This window comes from Pleurodeles waltl, chromosome 6 (genome assembly GCF_031143425.1).
Source record: "Pleurodeles waltl isolate 20211129_DDA chromosome 6, aPleWal1.hap1.20221129, whole genome shotgun sequence".
In the NCBI taxonomy this organism is placed as follows: domain Eukaryota; kingdom Metazoa; phylum Chordata; class Amphibia; order Caudata; family Salamandridae; genus Pleurodeles; species Pleurodeles waltl.
The window spans coordinates 471,041,985-471,061,121 of NC_090445.1; the positions used below are offsets into that span (position 1 = coordinate 471,041,985).

At 44.9% G+C, this 19,137-nt stretch overlaps 1 protein-coding gene across 1 annotated transcript in view; it reads right to left on the reverse strand.

Annotated features, from left to right (window-relative positions):
- PLXNA2 (plexin A2) overlaps positions 1-19,137 on the reverse strand; it is a 473,762-nt gene that overhangs the window by 224,648 nt on the left and 229,977 nt on the right. Inside the window, exon 4 of the mRNA XM_069238625.1 lies at positions 5,772-5,906. Within this exon, the coding sequence (XP_069094726.1) occupies positions 5,772-5,906 (135 nt within the window). The remainder of the gene's footprint in view (positions 1-5,771; positions 5,907-19,137) is intronic.

Below are 19,137 nucleotides of genomic sequence, written 5' to 3' on the forward strand. Positions count from 1 at the left end.
TTTGTGGATCGATAAAGCTACTGTGTGCAGTTTGTTGTCAGTCAGTCAAAGATGTATGTTTATTTGAGCCCGACCAGCTCGTAAAACAGTAAAACAAACAATTTGAACTAACACAACGATAAGACAATAAATAGACGTTCTACAGCAGTAAAAACCCCAAAGCCATAGGCAATGTGACTGTACAAAACAGGTATACCCTGAAACCAGAGAAAAGCTGACAATGAAGAATAGTTTTAGACTATAAAAGTAATCAACCATAAATATACATCCTGAGTGTACAGAATTGTTCAAATCTTTAAGAATCTCGCCAGCTCACAGGTTGTACCCTGGGATTTCATATGCCATAAAAAAACTGTAAGCTTCCATTCTTGTCTTTATGTTATTCTTTAAAAAGATGGATTTTAAATATTGCTGGAGCACTGTCAGAAAATAAAGGCAAATCTAACTAGACATGTACTCTTGTGCCACGCCTCTGTGAAACGCATCCACACGACCCACACACTTTCTTAAAGCAAGATACCCCTAAAGGATGAGTGCCAATGGGATTGAGGCCTATTCTAAATTTAAAAATTACATTCCGCAAGTGAGGGTTTACAAGTTTGTGAGAATACGAAAAAGTAGCGTTTGATTCTTAGTATTCACATCATTCTGAGGTGGTGGGATTTGCGGCAAATAGCACAAATCCCTTTCCCTTCAGGCCCATGGGTCTATCTCCATTCATCCTTATATAAGTAGGAAGGGTGTAGCCACATCATTTTTTTTTTTATTTTCAGGGTGACAGCTATTTGGTATAACTGCATCCTGGGCCCTTTTTGCCCAGCCGAACTCACTTTTAAGAGTCTCTTCCTTGCAAAGCATTGAGATTTTAGGGTGCTCTGACATTATCAGACTATTCCGATGCCCTAATGGACGTTTTGGTGGTTCCTTAGGACTTTAGGAAAGTGCCTCGGGGTCTGTTAGAGGCAACAACTCGGAGATAAGGGGTTTCCAGTCTTGAAGAGGCTTCTGTGACGGATGAAGGGGTCAGCACCATCTCCTGCTACAGTGAAGTTGCTGGACATTACTAAAGGGGCAAAAAAGCGCACAAAGGGACCTCATTATCCATCTATGAGCTATTGACCCAGATGCACAGGGGCTCAAATGGCTGCAAGCTGAACAGCTGCACAACTTGACAGGGCGACCCTAAGTGTTGTTCAAGGACACTGTTTAGAAGTCCAGGGCAGGGACTGGTGGTGGTTCCGTGCCCACATCACACCAGACAGAATCTAGGGGTTACCAGGGCTGCTTCTGTAGGAGATATCTACAGCACCAAAGAATATAAGCAGCGTTGCAGGGGACTGTTTGTGGGAACAGCACACTTGAAGAGAAATTGTTGATCTGTGTCTCTGGTGAGGTGTTAACACTGAGCACTCAGAGTGAGCTGGAGAGGTCACCTTGGATGACACCAGGGCAGGTTCACAAAGGTTTCTCTCATGGTGATATCTGTCCGGTTGCTGGAGTAGAATTTCAGCTTTTATTCTTAGTTGTTGGGTGTCTAACAGTCAGGCTGTAGCTCACTTTTATGTCTCAGTGGGAGCAGATGTGTATCACAGACTGCATCCCAATCCAGGCTCATCCGACTCCCAGCATGCACTGTGGTTGTTGTGGGTAACAATGGTGTTACTAGGGAGGCCTCTGGGACCACCAAATCCAGCGAGAAATGAAAAAAATATTTAAACTTTAAGAAAGAAAATGGTGTAGACTTTGATCCTTACTGATAGTTACTAGATCCTGATGGAGAGGAGGGAAAGGAGGCCTCCTCTGCAGTGACAGACACTTTGCCAGGTTGATGTCTGACACAAAATGATAGCTTACAATGGTAAACAGGATTCTATCTGTTACATCCTTCAAGGTCACCGGCATGCTCACACTGGGCATCACGTCTAGTAGGACGACTGGCGCACCGCTCTGACACCACAGAGATGCAATGAACATCATATATGTTATATATCATATATTCTTTCCCAACTGTACACAGCAAGCTAGGTAGCTTCTTACACTTCCTAAACTCCAAGGAACATATAGTGCTTTGATGCCACAGCAGTGGTATAAAACACTTTACAAACATCCCAATACAATTGCTCTGAAAAGAGTCTGAAATAACAATAAAGACCTCCTTCTCTTGGTAAGGTCCGAGCAGCTAGCACATCAGCTTGCACTTCACTGCCTCTGCCACAGAGATGAAGAGATGGGGTCTTCCGTATTATGACAGGGTCCTGTCTGCAGGACCTGGGTACACCTGCAGGCCCTCGGAGCTCACGATGCTTACAGTGCACACACAGAGACTACCTACGACGTGGACTTCAGATCCTGGTAGGCAGACAGGTGCATTATATGAACGAGTGCATCGCACGTACTTGAGTTTATGGAGACAATGACTCAGAATGGAAAGCACCAGGAAGTGCAAAGCGTAAATATCCGGCTATTAAAGCAGACATATAGACAGATTGTATGTGCACTCAGGAATAAGGGCAGCACCTAGCGGGACGTCTGCAGAAAATCGAGTGCAAGATGTTATCTAGTAAAACTAACAGGTACCACTATAGTGTCATGATAAGTATATACAGTTAAGTGTAGATCTACAGTTCTTAACTCTATCAATGTACCTAGATCATCAATATCCACTCCTCAATATTTGTGCAGGATGATATTTGGTCATTTAGTATTGTGACAGACAACCTTTAAGAGGCAGCGGGGAAAATTCCTCTGCCTAGGCAGTCAGTGTGGCGAGTTCTCTGTAGACGGAAGTCTAGAATATCTTGGTGCAAATAGCTCTAGGCCGGGTTACATTAAAATTGGCAGCTGACGAAGTCAAGTAGCTTTGGCCACTTTCATTAAGGGATCATAACTTCAACCAACTTCATTGAAAAGTGTATTCTTCACCCACAAGCAAACTGGTTGCAGTATAGACGAAATTGTATACAATGGGTTTTAACCATCCAGTCACATGCCATTGGTAAGTTGGGTGGGACACTCTATCGGCTAATGCTGTCACGCGCTAGTTGGGCTGGGACACAGTTATGTCAAGCATTCGACTGAATAAGTAATATGCCTAATGGCCTGTTAGAGGCATTAGTCTGTCACAAACTCAACCCATGTCCCTATTGGACCCTCCGCAGGCCGCTCTTCCACCAATCACTGAAGCTGGGGTTGCCGCTTGCGGTGCCTTGGGTGCTGCTGTGCTCCGGCTTCACGCGTTGTTGTGTCACTGTGTTCCTATTTCCAAACATTCTCGTAATTTGCCAGTTTACTGTTGCTGTAAACTAATTAGTGGCACTGATGAATATGTAGGCCACATCGCCTGGCGCAAAGGTTCCCTGGTGCCACAGTGTTTCCGTTCTGTAACTCGCAGCTTTGCAACATGGTGTCCCTGGAGGATCTCCGGCGGCACTCACCATAATGAGGTGGCCGGCACTGCCTAGGAGGGAAAGGCCTGGAAGGTGTGCACCAGAGGAAGAGAGGACTGTGGGGAGTGAAGAGGTGTGCAACGGAGCATGGAACTGCAGAAGGGACTGCAGAAGGAGAGCACCAGCGGAAGAGGGACCTAGAAAGATGTGTTCCAGAGCAGATGGGACAGTGACCTCCTGGGAGGTGCGACCAGAGCATTGAAGAACAGCAGGGTCAGGGAGGCGAGCAAGGTTAAAAGGAAGAGCAGACGGTCAGGCCCAAGGAGGTGTGGATCCCTTGCTTTGGTGTACAAGAGATCAGTACATTTCTTTTTGGCGTCTTGAGTGCGTGTATGAACTCAAAATATCTCCGAGATATTGCAAGTTTTGCTGCCAGAAGAAGCAATTACTGCCCTGTGTTTTTGAGCTTTTATTGTCAGAAAAATATTAGAAGTGGGCGAGTCAACAAATTACCAGCGAGAGCCAAGGCACAGCTGAGCCATTGGTCTGGCTGAGCTCTAAGAGCCCGAACACGAGCCCGCCTTTAAAATAGTTGGTATCTAAATCATGCAACCAATGTCATATGAAAATCCCATAGTTTCTATAAAACTAAAAATAGGTATTTTTTTAACATGCAGAATTGTTTCACCTTGATACATCAGATTGCTTTTGTAGAGTGCAGTCTCTGAACTCACTTGTTGGAAGGCACTCTCATCCACGATGACAGCGAAAGAGGAGGCTCTGTAAAACATTTTTTGTGCCTAGAACCACACAGTTTGGTCAAGCTGGGAAGCCAGGATTTGTCCCAGGTTTTCTGGTTTCATATTATGCAATTTACCCACTAGATAGACACACCTTTCTCTCCTTTTTAGCATCAAAGGTGTGTGCTTCATTTTTAATTCTTGGTGATCTCTGAGCGTGTGTCAGAATCTGAATGCACATTAAAGCTTGACTTGTTCTGGGGTCGAGAGTCTGAGAGGACCTCGAGGTAAGCCAGAGCCAAGCCTCTGGCTGGAGCCCAGCTCGAGCTTTATGCGACTCGCCAACCTCTAGAAAACCTGCGCTAACTTAGAAATATTTCTAGCTGATAAATTTGCAATAGGCGCAGAGAATCACACAGATTCCCTTCTGAGATAGCACAGAGCTGAAAACAGGATCATGATGTGGTGCTAGGTGGTCAACGGAGCAAGGAGGCACAGGAGGGGATTTGAAGGTGAGCGCCAGAGGAAGGATTGGCCTAGAGGCCGGTGGCTTCCCTCGGGGTCAGCACTAGAGCAAGAGGGCAGGAGAAGCTTGGAAGGTGAACATGAAAAGAAGAGGAGCAGGAGGGCCTGGGAAGGTGAGCACAGGGAGAGGGAGAAGGTGTCAGCTGGGCCTTAGGAGGGGATCACCTGAGCGAGGAGAGAAGTGCAACGCTGGGAGGTGAGCATCCGTGGAGTTGAGCACCAGCAGAAGAGGGGAAGCAGAGACCGAGGAGGCTCACACAAGGGGGAGGAGGGACATTTGGTGAGCACCAAAGGAAGATGGACCAGAGGGGCTAGTGTGGTGCCCACCAGAAGAAGAAGAGAGGACATTGGGATCTATGAAGATGAGAGCGGGGAAGAGGGGAAAGCAGAGACATGGGAGGTGAGCTCGATAGCATGGGGAGGAGAGCATGGCTTGGAAGTTGAGCACCAGACGAAAGGGGGCAGTGCGGACTAGGGAGATGAGAACAGGACCCTCCAGGGTGAGAGCAATGAAGGAGACAAGGGTTGTAGAAGGTGGTACCCTGAAAAGAGAACGGCAGGTGCTGGGGAGGTGAGCTCTGGAGCAAGAAGGGACAGCGTGGACTACAGGAGGTTAGCACCAAAGGAAGCACTGTTAGCGGGTCAGGGGAGGCGAGTGCCAGAATGAGAAGCGATAGCCGGGACCGACAGTGAGGTGCCTGAGAAGGTGGAGTGGTGAGTGGACTGCACTGGGACTCAGTGCAGGTAGGAGATGGGAGTGCAGAGAAAAACAGAACAGACAAAGAGAAGGGGACAATAGCAGAACATACACAACATCCAGCACACAATCCCCTGACAGCAACCGGGTGCTTATTCGTCAATACCTTTTTGGAAGTCTGTGATACCTCCAAAAGGATCTGGTTTATATTGGACCATTAGCACCATGAGACAATTCAGTGTGTGGTGTTGTCTGTAAGAAGTTACAGTACTCCTGTATCCTTCCTATTATTATCACAATCATAACTAAAGCGTCATTAGATAAGGCTCTATAGCAGCACACACCCAGGCGCCTGGCTTCTTCCAAAGGGCGGGTAGTGTGCAGGCCTGGAAGGCGCTGCTTCTCCAGAGGCACCCCCCTTACCTGTCTTTCCGACATGACGTAGAGGAAGCGCTGCTCGATGGAGAAGGCCATGTCCCTGAGGATGGGGCTGCCGTCTCTCACCACTGGAAACATCTCGTACTGGATCCCACCATGGGGAGGGCCGTCTGCCCGGATCTGGAAAATAGAAAGCAGCAGGCTCAGCATCTTGTATCACACCTGAACTCAGATCTCTCAGAGAGAGGGCACAAAACAATCACTGCAGAGGTAAGATAGCTCAGTGGGCAGGGCAGTTCACCTGCTACTGGACTCTCTGTACACCCAGCATATCAGTGGTCCAAATACCAGACAGGGACAAAAACACTTTATTCTTCTGCGTTTAACACAATGAGTGCCACTGAATTTGGTAACAGTAAAATGTGTTATTTATTTATACCACAACAAAAACAGCAAGAGACTGGAAGAAAGCGCTGTATGAAACAAGCTACACGTGTCATCTGCTCAGCCGCCTCTGTCAGTATTCAAACCTGTGACGTTCAGATTACGCACATCTCAGCATCAGGCGCCCAGTACACTCAGCTGTCTTTCTGGCTGCCCCTACCCGGGATGGGGCCGTGTATAATGAGGCACCCAGGTGAGGAGATCTCGTCCATCAAGTGGGTAGCACTGGCAGGCAGACACAATGTACATATCACGCTCTAATGACCTAATAATGCCGATGATTACAGATGCACTGCGTGCTACTATTGATTCTTAGGGCCAGATGTATCAAAGGTTTTTATCCATTCTGTGTCTATGGGAAAAAGTGCCCGTACATATGGCCCTTAGTATCACGCCTACAAGCACGTGCAGCATTGTTTACAAAAACACTTCACTACATTACCCGCCTCCTGACTCTCTTACGACACCTTTCAGGTTCCTGTAGAGCTTCCCCCGGCCATGTCTACAAATAAAGGCCACTGATTTGTAAAGAAGCAAATGCAGCCCTTGTCTGGCAGAAAGTGTTTATGGCTTTTTACCCAGCTTCAGTCCCAACATGCAATAACCTGCCTGCATGCATGTATTTAGGGAATGGCAGACCTGGCTGGGAAAAACAGAGTGCTATACTGTTCACAAACACACTACTGACCCCCATTAAGGCAGACATTTTGAAAGTTCCTCTTGTACTCTCAAAGATCACACAGCTAAAAGCTGTTCAATAGTGGTTAATAGGGCCAGGTCCCCCATTGGCTCTTGTGTTTAGGATTCTGATTGGTTAGGGATAGAGTTCCATTTGTCATTAGGGCTATTTAAACCTAGGTCTCAAGTCATTTCAGCCCCGGCATCAACGTTAAGGGCGGAAAGGACGAGGCAGTTGCCTGTTTGGCCGTGTTGGGACAGGTCGGGCCTAGGGCCAGAAATGCTGCCCAATTTTCCATTTTCCAGAAAGAACATTGATCCCTCCACATCTTCCTACATCCAAAGACAATATCAGCAAAGGAATTCAATTCATACACCACAAACAAACCTCATACAGATCTGAATGTCTCAACAACCATTACAAAACCACACAAACCACACCTTTACACCATTCTACCCCTACTACAAAACTACAGCACCTCTATTCTCATTCAAAACACAACTCTGTTCTGTATCACTAACACATCCACAAATTATAAACACAACACAAAGCCACATTATACAAAACTTTAATGCATCCAGACACACGATCCCTGTTCATACAAAACACCAGCTCTATCCAACTCATAAGAGACCCCTTTTTATCCTGATGAAACCTATACTCGGCCTTCCATCACATGCTCCACAAATACCCTCCTCCTCTTTATAACAATTACACACAACTATAGATTACTTACACTCTAATCCACCACACATATTACTTCTTCCAGTCATCAAATCTAACACAATCATAACTCTTGTCCATTCCCCTCTTATTCACAGTATACACTCTTCTCCAAAACACATCACCACACCCTGTACTTTTCAAGCACCACCCACTAGCAGTAAATCACATCCAAATCCTTCACAAAAACACTACATCTATATCTCCTCTCACTACTCCACAAAAACAAAACAACAAACGCACCAGCACAACAAAATCACACACACTTTCAAAAAACTTCTGTCACATCCATTCCCACCCTCCTGACTACACACATGATACAAATCGTAAATGAAGTTTACTCCAAAATTCACATTCTTGACCAACATCCACCACAAGCACCTCAACACAGCAACATTATTTTGCCTGCCTCCCATCCATTGCACAACTTAGAGCCTGACAGTATGACCCACATGCTCCACCACCACCACCCCAATCCATATTCCTACCACCCTAAACAGACACAAACAAAATATAAAACATGCCACTCTTCACAGCTTCAGATCCCCATGTCTTTTACACAAGGCTACTTTTCAAAACCAAGACAACTCACCATCTCACTCTCAACCACCATCTCCACCACCAAAACACGCAGACCGAACTAAATTCCTTCTAGGCCTGGTAGATGAGGAACAAAATGTAGAAAAACAATAATATTGTGACCCTCATACAGTTAATTTAAACACTAATGACACACCTGCTACAAGTTCAAAATATACTGATAACTCCTCTACAGAACAAAATCAAACCACCACCAAAACGCAGTCTTTAAACTGCCTACTCATAAATGCCCGATCACTCTCTGAAAACAAGATCTGCATCTACGGCCTACTCACTGACACACGGCCCGACTTACTTTTCCTATCTATTTGACTCATGGTTGGAGATGGCATGGCCCCAGTGTTGCATGAAGGCAAAAGAGGAGGTGGACTAGCTGTTATATTCAACCAAAAAAAACAGATGACATCTCCATACAAGGTTGTGAGGCCCTCCTAACCAGATGTAACCCTACACCAACTTCCTATTGTAAGTTCCTCCTCCTCCTGTAAGATCCTCCTCCTTTACAGACTACCATCTAGCAATTCTACATTCCTAGACACATTTCTAGTCACAGTTTCAAACCTTATACTAAACTCCAACCTACGCATTCTTGGAGACCTAAACATTTGGTTTGACAAACCCAATATGCCCCATCCAAAAGCTATCATCGCTAGCCTAGTCACATCAAACCTACATCAGATTGTACACAATCCCAGATTAATTGCTGGACACATCCTAGATGTTGTTCTTGCAAACCCAGAACTAGTTACGGTTCAAAACATCACACCAGTCACATGGTCAGACTGCCATTTGGTAACTTTCCAACATAAAACACCACACATCAACACATCCAAGACCACCTTACATATGTTCACCAATCGACCATGGAACAAACTCAATTTGGAACACTTAAAAACACAGTTAACAGCCAACACAGATCTAGAAACAATAAATTTTATTAAAAAACTTTACAAGTGGATACAGGAAGCTTTTGACATCCTAATACCACTAAGGAAAGCAAAACACAAGAAAAGAAAACAATCACCTTGGAGAAATGCAGAAAGATAAAACAACAAATCAGAAGGCTGCAAAGCAAGTGGCTCAAATCAAACAACATTAAAGACAAACTTCAGCTAGGCAAGGGTAACAGAATATACAAATCAAAAATCAAAAAAGGTAAAAAAGGTAATACTCAGACAAAATTCAAAATGCTACATCTGCAAATCAAGAATTTTATAAAAAAGCATTGGTGTTTGTAGTGGCATTCTAGAGCCCCCTGTTGGTAGCTCTAAATGTAATTGTAATTGGCCGTCCTATATTGCCTTGCCAAAGCACCCACCCTTTGTCACCCCCAGACAGTAGTTGGGATGTCTGGTGAAGACTAGATCAGCTGGCGACAAAAGATGAGAACTGCAACTGAAGGGCACCACCCCAGGGTAACAAGCAGATCGCCATTTTGGGTGTATCTCCTCAAAGCAGCTAAGTGACAGCTTGGTGCTGTGATTTTTTTTTTAATGAAGGCTCACCTCCCTACTTTCAGAATCACACCTCTCTCTCTCATTTCTACTCTTAGTACATGAGACAACCAAGGGCCACAGTCTTCACTTTCTGGTAGGGCAACACAGCCTTTATCGGTCTGAGATCGATACTTTGAGCACCATTGAGAAGAAAACACGTTTATACCGTCAATTACAGGACGATGCATTGAACATGTGTATTTGCGAGTGCTATGTAAAAAATGCAAGGGTGTGGTAGTAGAATGTCTTTGTCATATTACAGCCTATCATAAATGCTGTGTCCCGTTTTAGCTACTAATCGAAAGTCTACACCCACTTGAACAAATGTATGCAAAATGAAATTTATGCAGAAATTATTCTGATGTACAAGGGCTGAACTGATAATGTACTTATATTTTTGTAGATAAAGTGCACATTTGCTTAGTTTTTTTTTTTAAAACAAAGACAAACAGAAAAATAAATGAATCAGACTCAAATGTTAGAACTCATGTACCTTACGTCAAGAACTCTAGAAAAGAATCAAACTTTTGATTTTTTTGATCTGACTTTTCAAACTATGCCCAATTGTGTTGCCTTGGATGAATCAACTCCAGGTATGTGTGCATTAGTGGATGTGTAAGGAGATGAAATGAATGTGCTGGGGAATGCATGGAGAAATGGTTTAAAGCTGCAAGAGTGAATATTGTATTTGCGTTCCCACAGCCAAAGAACACCCTCATGGTGTCCAGCATGGCCTGTTGTGACAGTGCCATTTATTTACAAGGGTAAGTCAGCCTGTATGGTACTCCTCATCGGTTGACGATGCGCTACAGCATTTACAAGCTGAGGCTTGACATACTAGGAGCATCGCACAAGGCACCGTCTCACAACTCCTAATGAAACACAAACATGGCTCATCCAGCGCGGACCATGGCTGGCCACTGCTGCACAGCACAGAGCCATTTTGCCGCATAGATGAATTATTCAGCAGCTGCGCGACTCCCTCAAACGGAAAGGTTGTTGCCCTTTTTGCTACAGGCAATTTCTAGCTAGATTAAACACATCCATCCCTCCATGTATCCCCATATTCTTAACCCCATGATTTCTGCCCATCCAAAGCAAAACGGCAGCTGAATTACAACGAAAATAAACCCTGCAGGCAAAGCCAGAAATATTGGCTGAGCGCAGGTCTGGCTCTGAATAATTTATTGCCTCGGGGGGTGTGATGATTTACATGTTGTCTTCCTACCTCTGCATTTGCATATTTCAATAGTCATTTGATGGTGACATGGTATCCCGCAGAGAAGAGTGCCAGCTTTGAGAGATAGATTGGCAAGTGACGGGCACGGGATCAGGACGGCCACCTGGACCACTGGCTTCATCTGTTCTCTTGGCTAGTTTTCTGACATAGAGGAGGAGGAAGATCATGGGGTGTTGGCCCAGCTGGAGAATCCAACTGGCAAGGCATTGCGTGTGCTAGAGCCCACATGACGATTGCACAGTCGGCCATCTTGTCACAATTGGCTTTGACAGCAATGCATCAGAATTGTGGTGACGCTGTCTTCTGGTCAGTCAATCAGGCATTTATTACCTATAACCTGCGTTTTTACTTAGCGTATCAATATAGTCTATGAGGCAACACCACTGGAGGAGACCAGAGAGGTAAGTGAGATGAAAAGTACTGGGGAAGATATAAGAAATGGGCCAATGGATTAAAAAACCTGGGAGGAGGCGTGATGTGATCCGTGATGCGAAAAGACTAGAGTAGGGGCATGAAGTAGCCATGAAAGGACAGTGATGGAGTCAAAAACAGAAATGGTGTGACAGATGATGAAAGATGACCAGAGACCAGGACTGGCCCATGGGATGGTAATGGTGAAGCAACACTGGAAATATTAGAAGAGTTTACAAAACCGGAGACAAGACCAGACGTAAGTCACAAGATGACAATGGAGGACAAGATACCATAAATGGGCGCTGAGACAACTGAACTAGAACTGAACCATGACATAGACCTGACAAGGCTTATGAGATGGCAGTGATGAACCAGAAATGTCTCATGATATGGCAGCAAAAAAGCAGAGAATAGAAATAGGTTCTATGATAGCAACGATAAAGCAGAGGTAGAATAGAACCATTAGATACTAATGATGTCAATGATGAAGGAGAGGCCAGGAATGGGCAAAGATATGGTAGTGATGAATCCGAGCCAGAAACAGAGACACAAACCTGCCCATGGAAGGGCACCAGTAAAACAGAGCCAGAATGACATCATGAGATGGCAGCAATGAAGCAGGGGTGAAACATGGCCCATGGGATGTCAGCAATGAAGCAGGGCCAGAACAGAATCATGTTCTTGTAGCGATGAAGCAAAGACTAGTAGTAGGTCATGAGATGGCAGTGATGAATCAGAGCCAGAACAGACCCATGAGATGGCAGTGATGAACCAGAGCCAGAAGAGAGCCATGAGATGGCAGTGATTTAGTCGAGATGAGCACTGGCCCATGAGATGGCACCAATAAAGCAGAGCCAAAATAAAACCATGAGATGGCAGTGATGAAGCAGAAACCAGACATGACTCAGGAGATGTGAGCAACGAATCAACACCATAATAGTTCCATGAATTGGTAGCAATGAAGCAGGCATGAAAAGAATGTCATGACACAGCAGTGATGACGCAGAGCTAGACTACAGCAATAAGACTGTACTAATGAAGAAGAGGCAAGAAACGAATCAAGATATTGATGAAGGAGGAGCAATAAGAAATAGGACGTACATATAACATAACCTAGCAGGCCAAAAATTGCTCATGATTTGAATTATGACAAAACATAAAAAACGTGTGGGCCATATTTACAAGAAAATGGCGCATCAGTCTGATGCGCCACTTTTCTTGCGTTGCCCTGTGCTCCCCTATCCACATCATGTGTGCACCATGGCACATGTTAGGACAGTACTGTAAAACATGTTGAGACTACTGTGACGTTTTGCAGGAGTAGCTCCAAAAATGATGGCGCTAATCCTTTAAAGTCAAGGGAGGCCCATTGGAAACAATGGCAGCCTCACTTTAACGCCTGTTTCATGCAGGCGTTAAAAATGACGCTGAAAGTTGCGCAGTGAAAGCTTGTAAATTTCACTGTGTGGTTTTAATGGGCCTCCATGCATGGGAACGCCCCCTTGCATACATTATTTCAGGCGCAGGCATAATGTGCCGCAATGGGTTACAAAGTGGTGCAATGCATGCATTGCGCCACTTTGTAAATATGGCTTGGGGAATTGGCCTCCTTAACCCCACATTAGCGTTAAAAATGACGCTAGTGTGGCGCAAGGAGGCGCATGGGGCTTATGTGTCTACTGCTCGGAGGAATAATGCTCTTCATTGTTGAATCACACATTCTCCCTTTCACCAAGTGTGAGTCAACTTCAGGTGCAGTGTGTGTGGGGCCTAGAGGTGAAGTGGCTGGTAGAAATGTTCCTGAAAAAAAAAAAAGCCTTTCTTCCTTCAGCGAACTCTAAATCGAATACTGTTAAGTAGGAATACTGTATAACCCATTAGTAACTGTCAAGAGACAATTCAGATTCTGGCGCGTGCAGCATGTATGGCCAAGGTAATATAAAACGCCAGTGTTTACATGTGTGCTCTGTCGAGGAACGCATGCAGTAATTGATCACACACTCTTACAAAGAACTGTACTTTTCGAAAAGAGCCATTTCCGTGTTACCCACGGGACGGCGGACGGGTGGGCACTGCCAGGATGCCAACACAGTCACTTCCACTGGGCCTAGTCGGGCACTGCAGCAGCCTCGTGCGCGGGAATCACCCGCCAGCCCCACATCCATGGGTACCGGGATCTGCTTCCCTTTCTCCCCTCCGTACTTATCATCAAGGCAGCTGTTTAAAGCCGTTGCTTTGGCAACCGCCTCTGCGCTCCATCCATTAAAAACGTCTGATTGTGATTTAATTAAACCTCAAAGGCCCGCGGCGCGTCGGGGATGTCGGAGCGGCCAGCGTGCTGGCATTTCATCCTCGGAAAGTCTGGAGTTTTCTCGCAGAGCGTCCGATTTTTTCTATTCTTAATATTAAAAGGGAGGGACTGTGGGCCACAAGATAATGAAAATATTTATTCCCGTCTTTCCTCGCTTTCTATTGCAGGGGCCCGAGGGACAGAACTCCGACGGCTGTGGTTTGCATGGAGATGTGTACGTTTCTTTTGGGGAGTGGGGTGTTTCTGCTGTAGGCCGGTATCTATGAAAGGCCGGTAGAGCTGGGACCGAATCAGTTACACGACGCGAATATAGGACGACCGCCTTAGTTGAGAGTCGATAACCACTCCCTCCTGAAGTAGAAGACGGTCAGTCCTGAACCAGGTAACACAGGGAGCCGGTTGGCACAAGAGAGGCCCCATGAGCATCCAACACAGATTCAATTCTTCCCCTCGCTGTTCCTTGTCCTTCTTTCCTACACTCTCTATTCCTTCCTGGCCCATCCTCCCGTTTCTAATTCCACATCAGCGCTTTTAAGTCGTCCCATTGCATCACAGGCGCTATATATGGAACGAACCTCACTAAGCAAAAAGGTGGTGGTCTGTCTATGCTGGGTACCCGGCCGCGTTTCTTGGGCTAGAAAGAAATTAGTTTGAAAGTTTCTCCGGTCTATACAGTCCTGAGGGAAACCCTACATCAAGGCCTCTGCCCTTTTAGAGGCTATATGTGGGACAGCCGCAGACGGGCGACGCAGCAAGATCGCTGAAGCGCCGAGGAACCAGGGCAACGAAGAGCCGTGGGTGGCATCCGGCTACTTGGGGCATGGGGCCCCGAGCCTCTGAGAATCTGTTGGTGTTCTCTGAGGGCCATCATGTAGAGGTAGACTGTTGCGTGGATGCAGAAACTAGAAAGTAAACCTCTCCCGGGTCTGTGTTTCAGATGCTGTACACGTGCTCTTGAAACTACACCCAACCACTTGGCTGATTCACAACAGAGCTCCATCATAAGTGACATAACGACATACCCATATGAGGATTCCACTTATTCCTGCAATGGCACCAAATGCTCCCTTTAATATCTTTGCAGCAGGAATGAAGCTTCACGCTTCATGGCCCAAAACTAGTGCAAGAACCTGTATATATATATATATATATATATATATATATAGCTCCTGAAAGCTGTAATTCTGTACAGCTCCAACAATAGAACACACAGAGTCAAAGTTTGCTCTCTTATAAGGCCACTTAATGGTGCCCCTAAGTACCTAGCCCCTGACATGTACCCTTTAATGTAATATAACACATAGGTCTCTTGTTTTAGGTTATTTATCCTGCCACAAAAAAAGGACACCTTGGTTTCTAGCTATAGATTATTTATAGTGTCAGGCCAAGTGGCTTCTTAGTACCATTCCTCGCATGATCATAGAGGGAGTACAACAAGACACCCGAGCCCCAAGTTGCGCAACATGTACACCTGCACAAAAATTTTGTATCTAAATCCTTCATTAGGTATTAACTACACTTGCATAGCAATGGAACATCTAGGTTCTTACTGATGCAATAGCTAGACCTGCAGATTAGTAGGGAGCATGGACCCCTAGCTACAGCAATTGCACCCTAAAAACATAGACATACATTATCTACACCTGCACAGGAATGGGACACGGTGGCCCCATAGTTATTGGTTATCTACACATACAAAGCATTTGCCTCCTAGAAACTTAGTCATGCATTATCTACACCTGCACAGCAATGGGACACGTAGGCCCCTAGTTATGTAAAAGTGACACCTAGGCCTCCAGTTCTGTGTTATCTACCCTACGCACATCGATGGGACACCTAGAACCCAACTTATGTTACCTACACCTTCACAGCAATGGGACACCTAGGACCCAACTCATGTTACCGACACCTGCACAGCAATGGGGCACCTAGGCCCCTAGCTATGCGTTAGCTACCCCTGCACAGCAATGGGACACGTAGGCCTGTAGTTATGCGTTATCTACCACTGCACAACAGTGGGGCACCTAGGCCCCTAGCTATCAGTTAGCTCCCCCTGCACAGCAATGGGAATCATAGACCCATAGTTAAGTGTTATTCACTTCTGCACAGCAGTTGGGCACATAGGCCAATAGCTATGCGTTATCTAACCACACACAGCAATGGGACACCTACGCTCCAAGTTATGTGCTTTCTTTAATGCAGCCACAATGAGATCCCCAGTCTCCTGTTCTGCTTTATCTACTCTACACCAGTAGTTGGAGACTGAGGTCTGTCATTCATGATCATCAATACTAACAAGGAAATGGAAGGCTACGTTCCCAATGCCCTGAGATGCCCCTGAGAAGAAATTAGGGCATTTCGATACATATTTCTGAGGTATCCTTCCTGTCAAGAGAAAGCTATACTAGAACCAAACCCAAGAACATATTTATATGTTTGTTTTGCCACTCAGTAATTCACATATTATTACCGCTGTGTATCTCCATGAGCAATGAGTGCAGAGACCTGTTGCATTTCATATCATCTATTTCAAGTCCTTGTATGAGCAACAGCAGTTTATTCGCACTGGAGCATCCTAAATGTATTTGTTGTTATTACTTAGAGCACAGAGAGTTATCAACTAGCTGATGTTGTCAGCAGGCAGCGCTATACAATCATACTAGCGCTCACTTCTCATTACCTACTCAGTGATACTCGATTTATTGACATTGGAAGTATGATGCTACTACTACTAATAATAATAATAAAATCACTTTTTTTCTCTGTGGCAATTCTGTTACAGTTTGGGATTTTTCTTTGTGCCATAGACTGGAACTTCTAGTGCAACATATTATAGAAGTTACTGTACTCAGTTTACTGGGACTTGCTTTTCCCCCTTGGAAAGATGGAAGTGCAGAACATGCTCCTACAGGATTAAAAACTGTCACTTATAGAAATATGGCCTAATTTCAGAACGAAAATATGAGAGCTTTGATAACTGTTGTTCTCCTGTATGACCTTTCTTTTCTTTGGTCTTTACAAATTCGTTTTGCAGGGATCTGATCTGGATTTTGACCTAATGTGCCTTTAGTAAAATCTTAAATAAAAATGTAGAGTATTGAAGGAAAGCGTCCAAAACTCCTCTTCTTGTTTACATCAAATGACCAGAGAAGCGGAAACTGTTGGTCAATGGATTACTCAGACCCCTAAAAAAATATCTGCCAGTGTTGTTTACTGGTACGAACTCTTGTTCAACTCTATTCTTGGCTGTTCGGGAACAGGGATGGGATGATTTCACTTTCTGTGATGGCACTTCTTCCTGAAAAATGACATCACTTCCGGTGTAGAAAGGGCAAACGTCCAACCTGTCAACGAGGAAATGGAAGGCCTAGCAGCGTGCTCAGTCAGTTACAGAAGAGTCTCTTTAGGCTGGCATCCTTCAGGCACACCAAGGGGACACTCTGCTCTAGCCTCGCCCAGCGGATGGATAAAGACCCGTGGAACCCGGGTCATGGAGGCATATTCACGCACGTGCCTTCCGGAAGCGAGGGAGAGCAACAGAGGACAAAGCAGAGGCCTACCTCGGATGTCCTACGGCCGGCTCTGAGCGAGTAATCTCCAGGGAGGTGGGAATTACATTTCCTAATCCAATTTAATGAAGCCGACCTTTTCTCAAATCACGTTCCGCCTAAAATCAGAATTACTGGGACTAGCAAGGCGAGCCAGACCGGTGGAAAAAACAACCCAATCGAATGAATCTGTATTGCATGGCAATGAAAGGTCTTACAAAGGCTTTGCTTTGTTTTCTCTGCTCCATCCTTTTCAGGTTTTATGAGTCATTAATGTGTATTCGGCCAAACAGCTAATAGCTTCAAGAGAACGCGAATGAAAATGGTTGGAGCTTTGCTTTTTGGTGAGAGCGCCATGGCTGCACAGATGTCACGAGTTAGGAGATTAATGAACTCACCATAAAAAATAAAACACATGTCTGACTATTCCTAGACTGCGAATGGGCTTACTGATGGGCACCGCCATTATTCTGGCTGTAGTAAGACATGGATGAGTTAAGTTGCTCACAGGCTGCTTGTACTCTGAGGCGGGACCATACTCGGTCTTCACATATAGAACAGTACCATGCAAGGGTTATGAGACAAATGCTGTTGTTTTCATCTTTGGGACAACGATGCTCACACAATCACTTTATTTCTTACCTTTAGGAAATCACCAGCTTGGCCCTAGGAGTTAACCAAAGCAGTGTTTGCATCGGGATCATACCATGCCAGCTGGAGAAGGCGTGTTACAGATTTTATTTGTAAGGTGTATACCATGTTAGAGAGAGCATGGAGTCAGTTCGTGGATCACTTCTGGAAAATGTAATATCAGGAACATTAACAGAGTAAACAATGTTCTCCCTTGTAAGAAGATTTAACTTCACCCATAACAAGCAAGTTCTCCTACATTGTCCAAGTACAACTACTAATACTACTACTATTCAAAATAATAATAACTACAATATCACCTAATTTACTGCAGTACAAAATACTTCCTATGGAGCATCAATGAATTTCTTAAAGGTTTGGGACACAACTGCTATTACCAGCAAACTTTGACATTCATTCAGCCAAGCTCAGAAGGATGAAAGATTGAGCCAGCTCTACTGGAACTCAAAAATAGGAGGGTAAAAACTCCATTGAGCTATCTCACCTCCAACCATAGTCAGCAAAAAACAGATCACTTAGTGGTACACACAGGAGTCATCCCTACAGAAAACTAACTGGCATACTACCTGGATCCAACATCAATATGCTCTGTGCCCTGTGTGACGAGTCAAGTGCAATTTACTTTGGATGTGAAGTTGTTCTCAATTTCCAGGAGTAACTGTTCCAAGTGTCTTAGAATGAATCATGACTTGAGAACGAAAGAGAGAGAGAATAGTGTGAGACACAGCAAATACACTGTGTTAGCAGTCAGAAAGAAAAGCTTAAAAGCAGTGAAATAATGCCTGCCCACATGCCTTCTCTCTCAAGATGCAAATAAGGTGATGTAATGCCCCACGGATGCAATGCCTTTAAATTAAAGTGAAATAGTAAGACTATTAAATGATTTGTCTGCCTTTTTCTCCTTACATCATGTCTCTGCCAAAATTAATGACTCGGTGGTCAGTGTGGTTCTCATTCGAATCAGAGGATGTAATTAGCTGTCACCTGCAGGGTGTACAGATATCACCGCTGCATGTCACCTTCAATTTAGACCTAGAGTACGGGAGGTGGTGTGCATGCCGGCTTTCTGGGCGTCTTTCATCTTTCACCACATGTGTGCGAACGGGCTCACGCGCACAAAACACACACGCACAAAACACGCGCGCACACGGTTAGGCTGGTACATCAAGTCAGACATATGCAAATTAAGTGATAGTTCTATGTTGCTATATCGGAGTTGACACTACTGAGCTACTATAACATCATATTCACTTCATGGAACTACCTCTACATTGTAATGTAACCATGTCATTCCTACTCCTAACT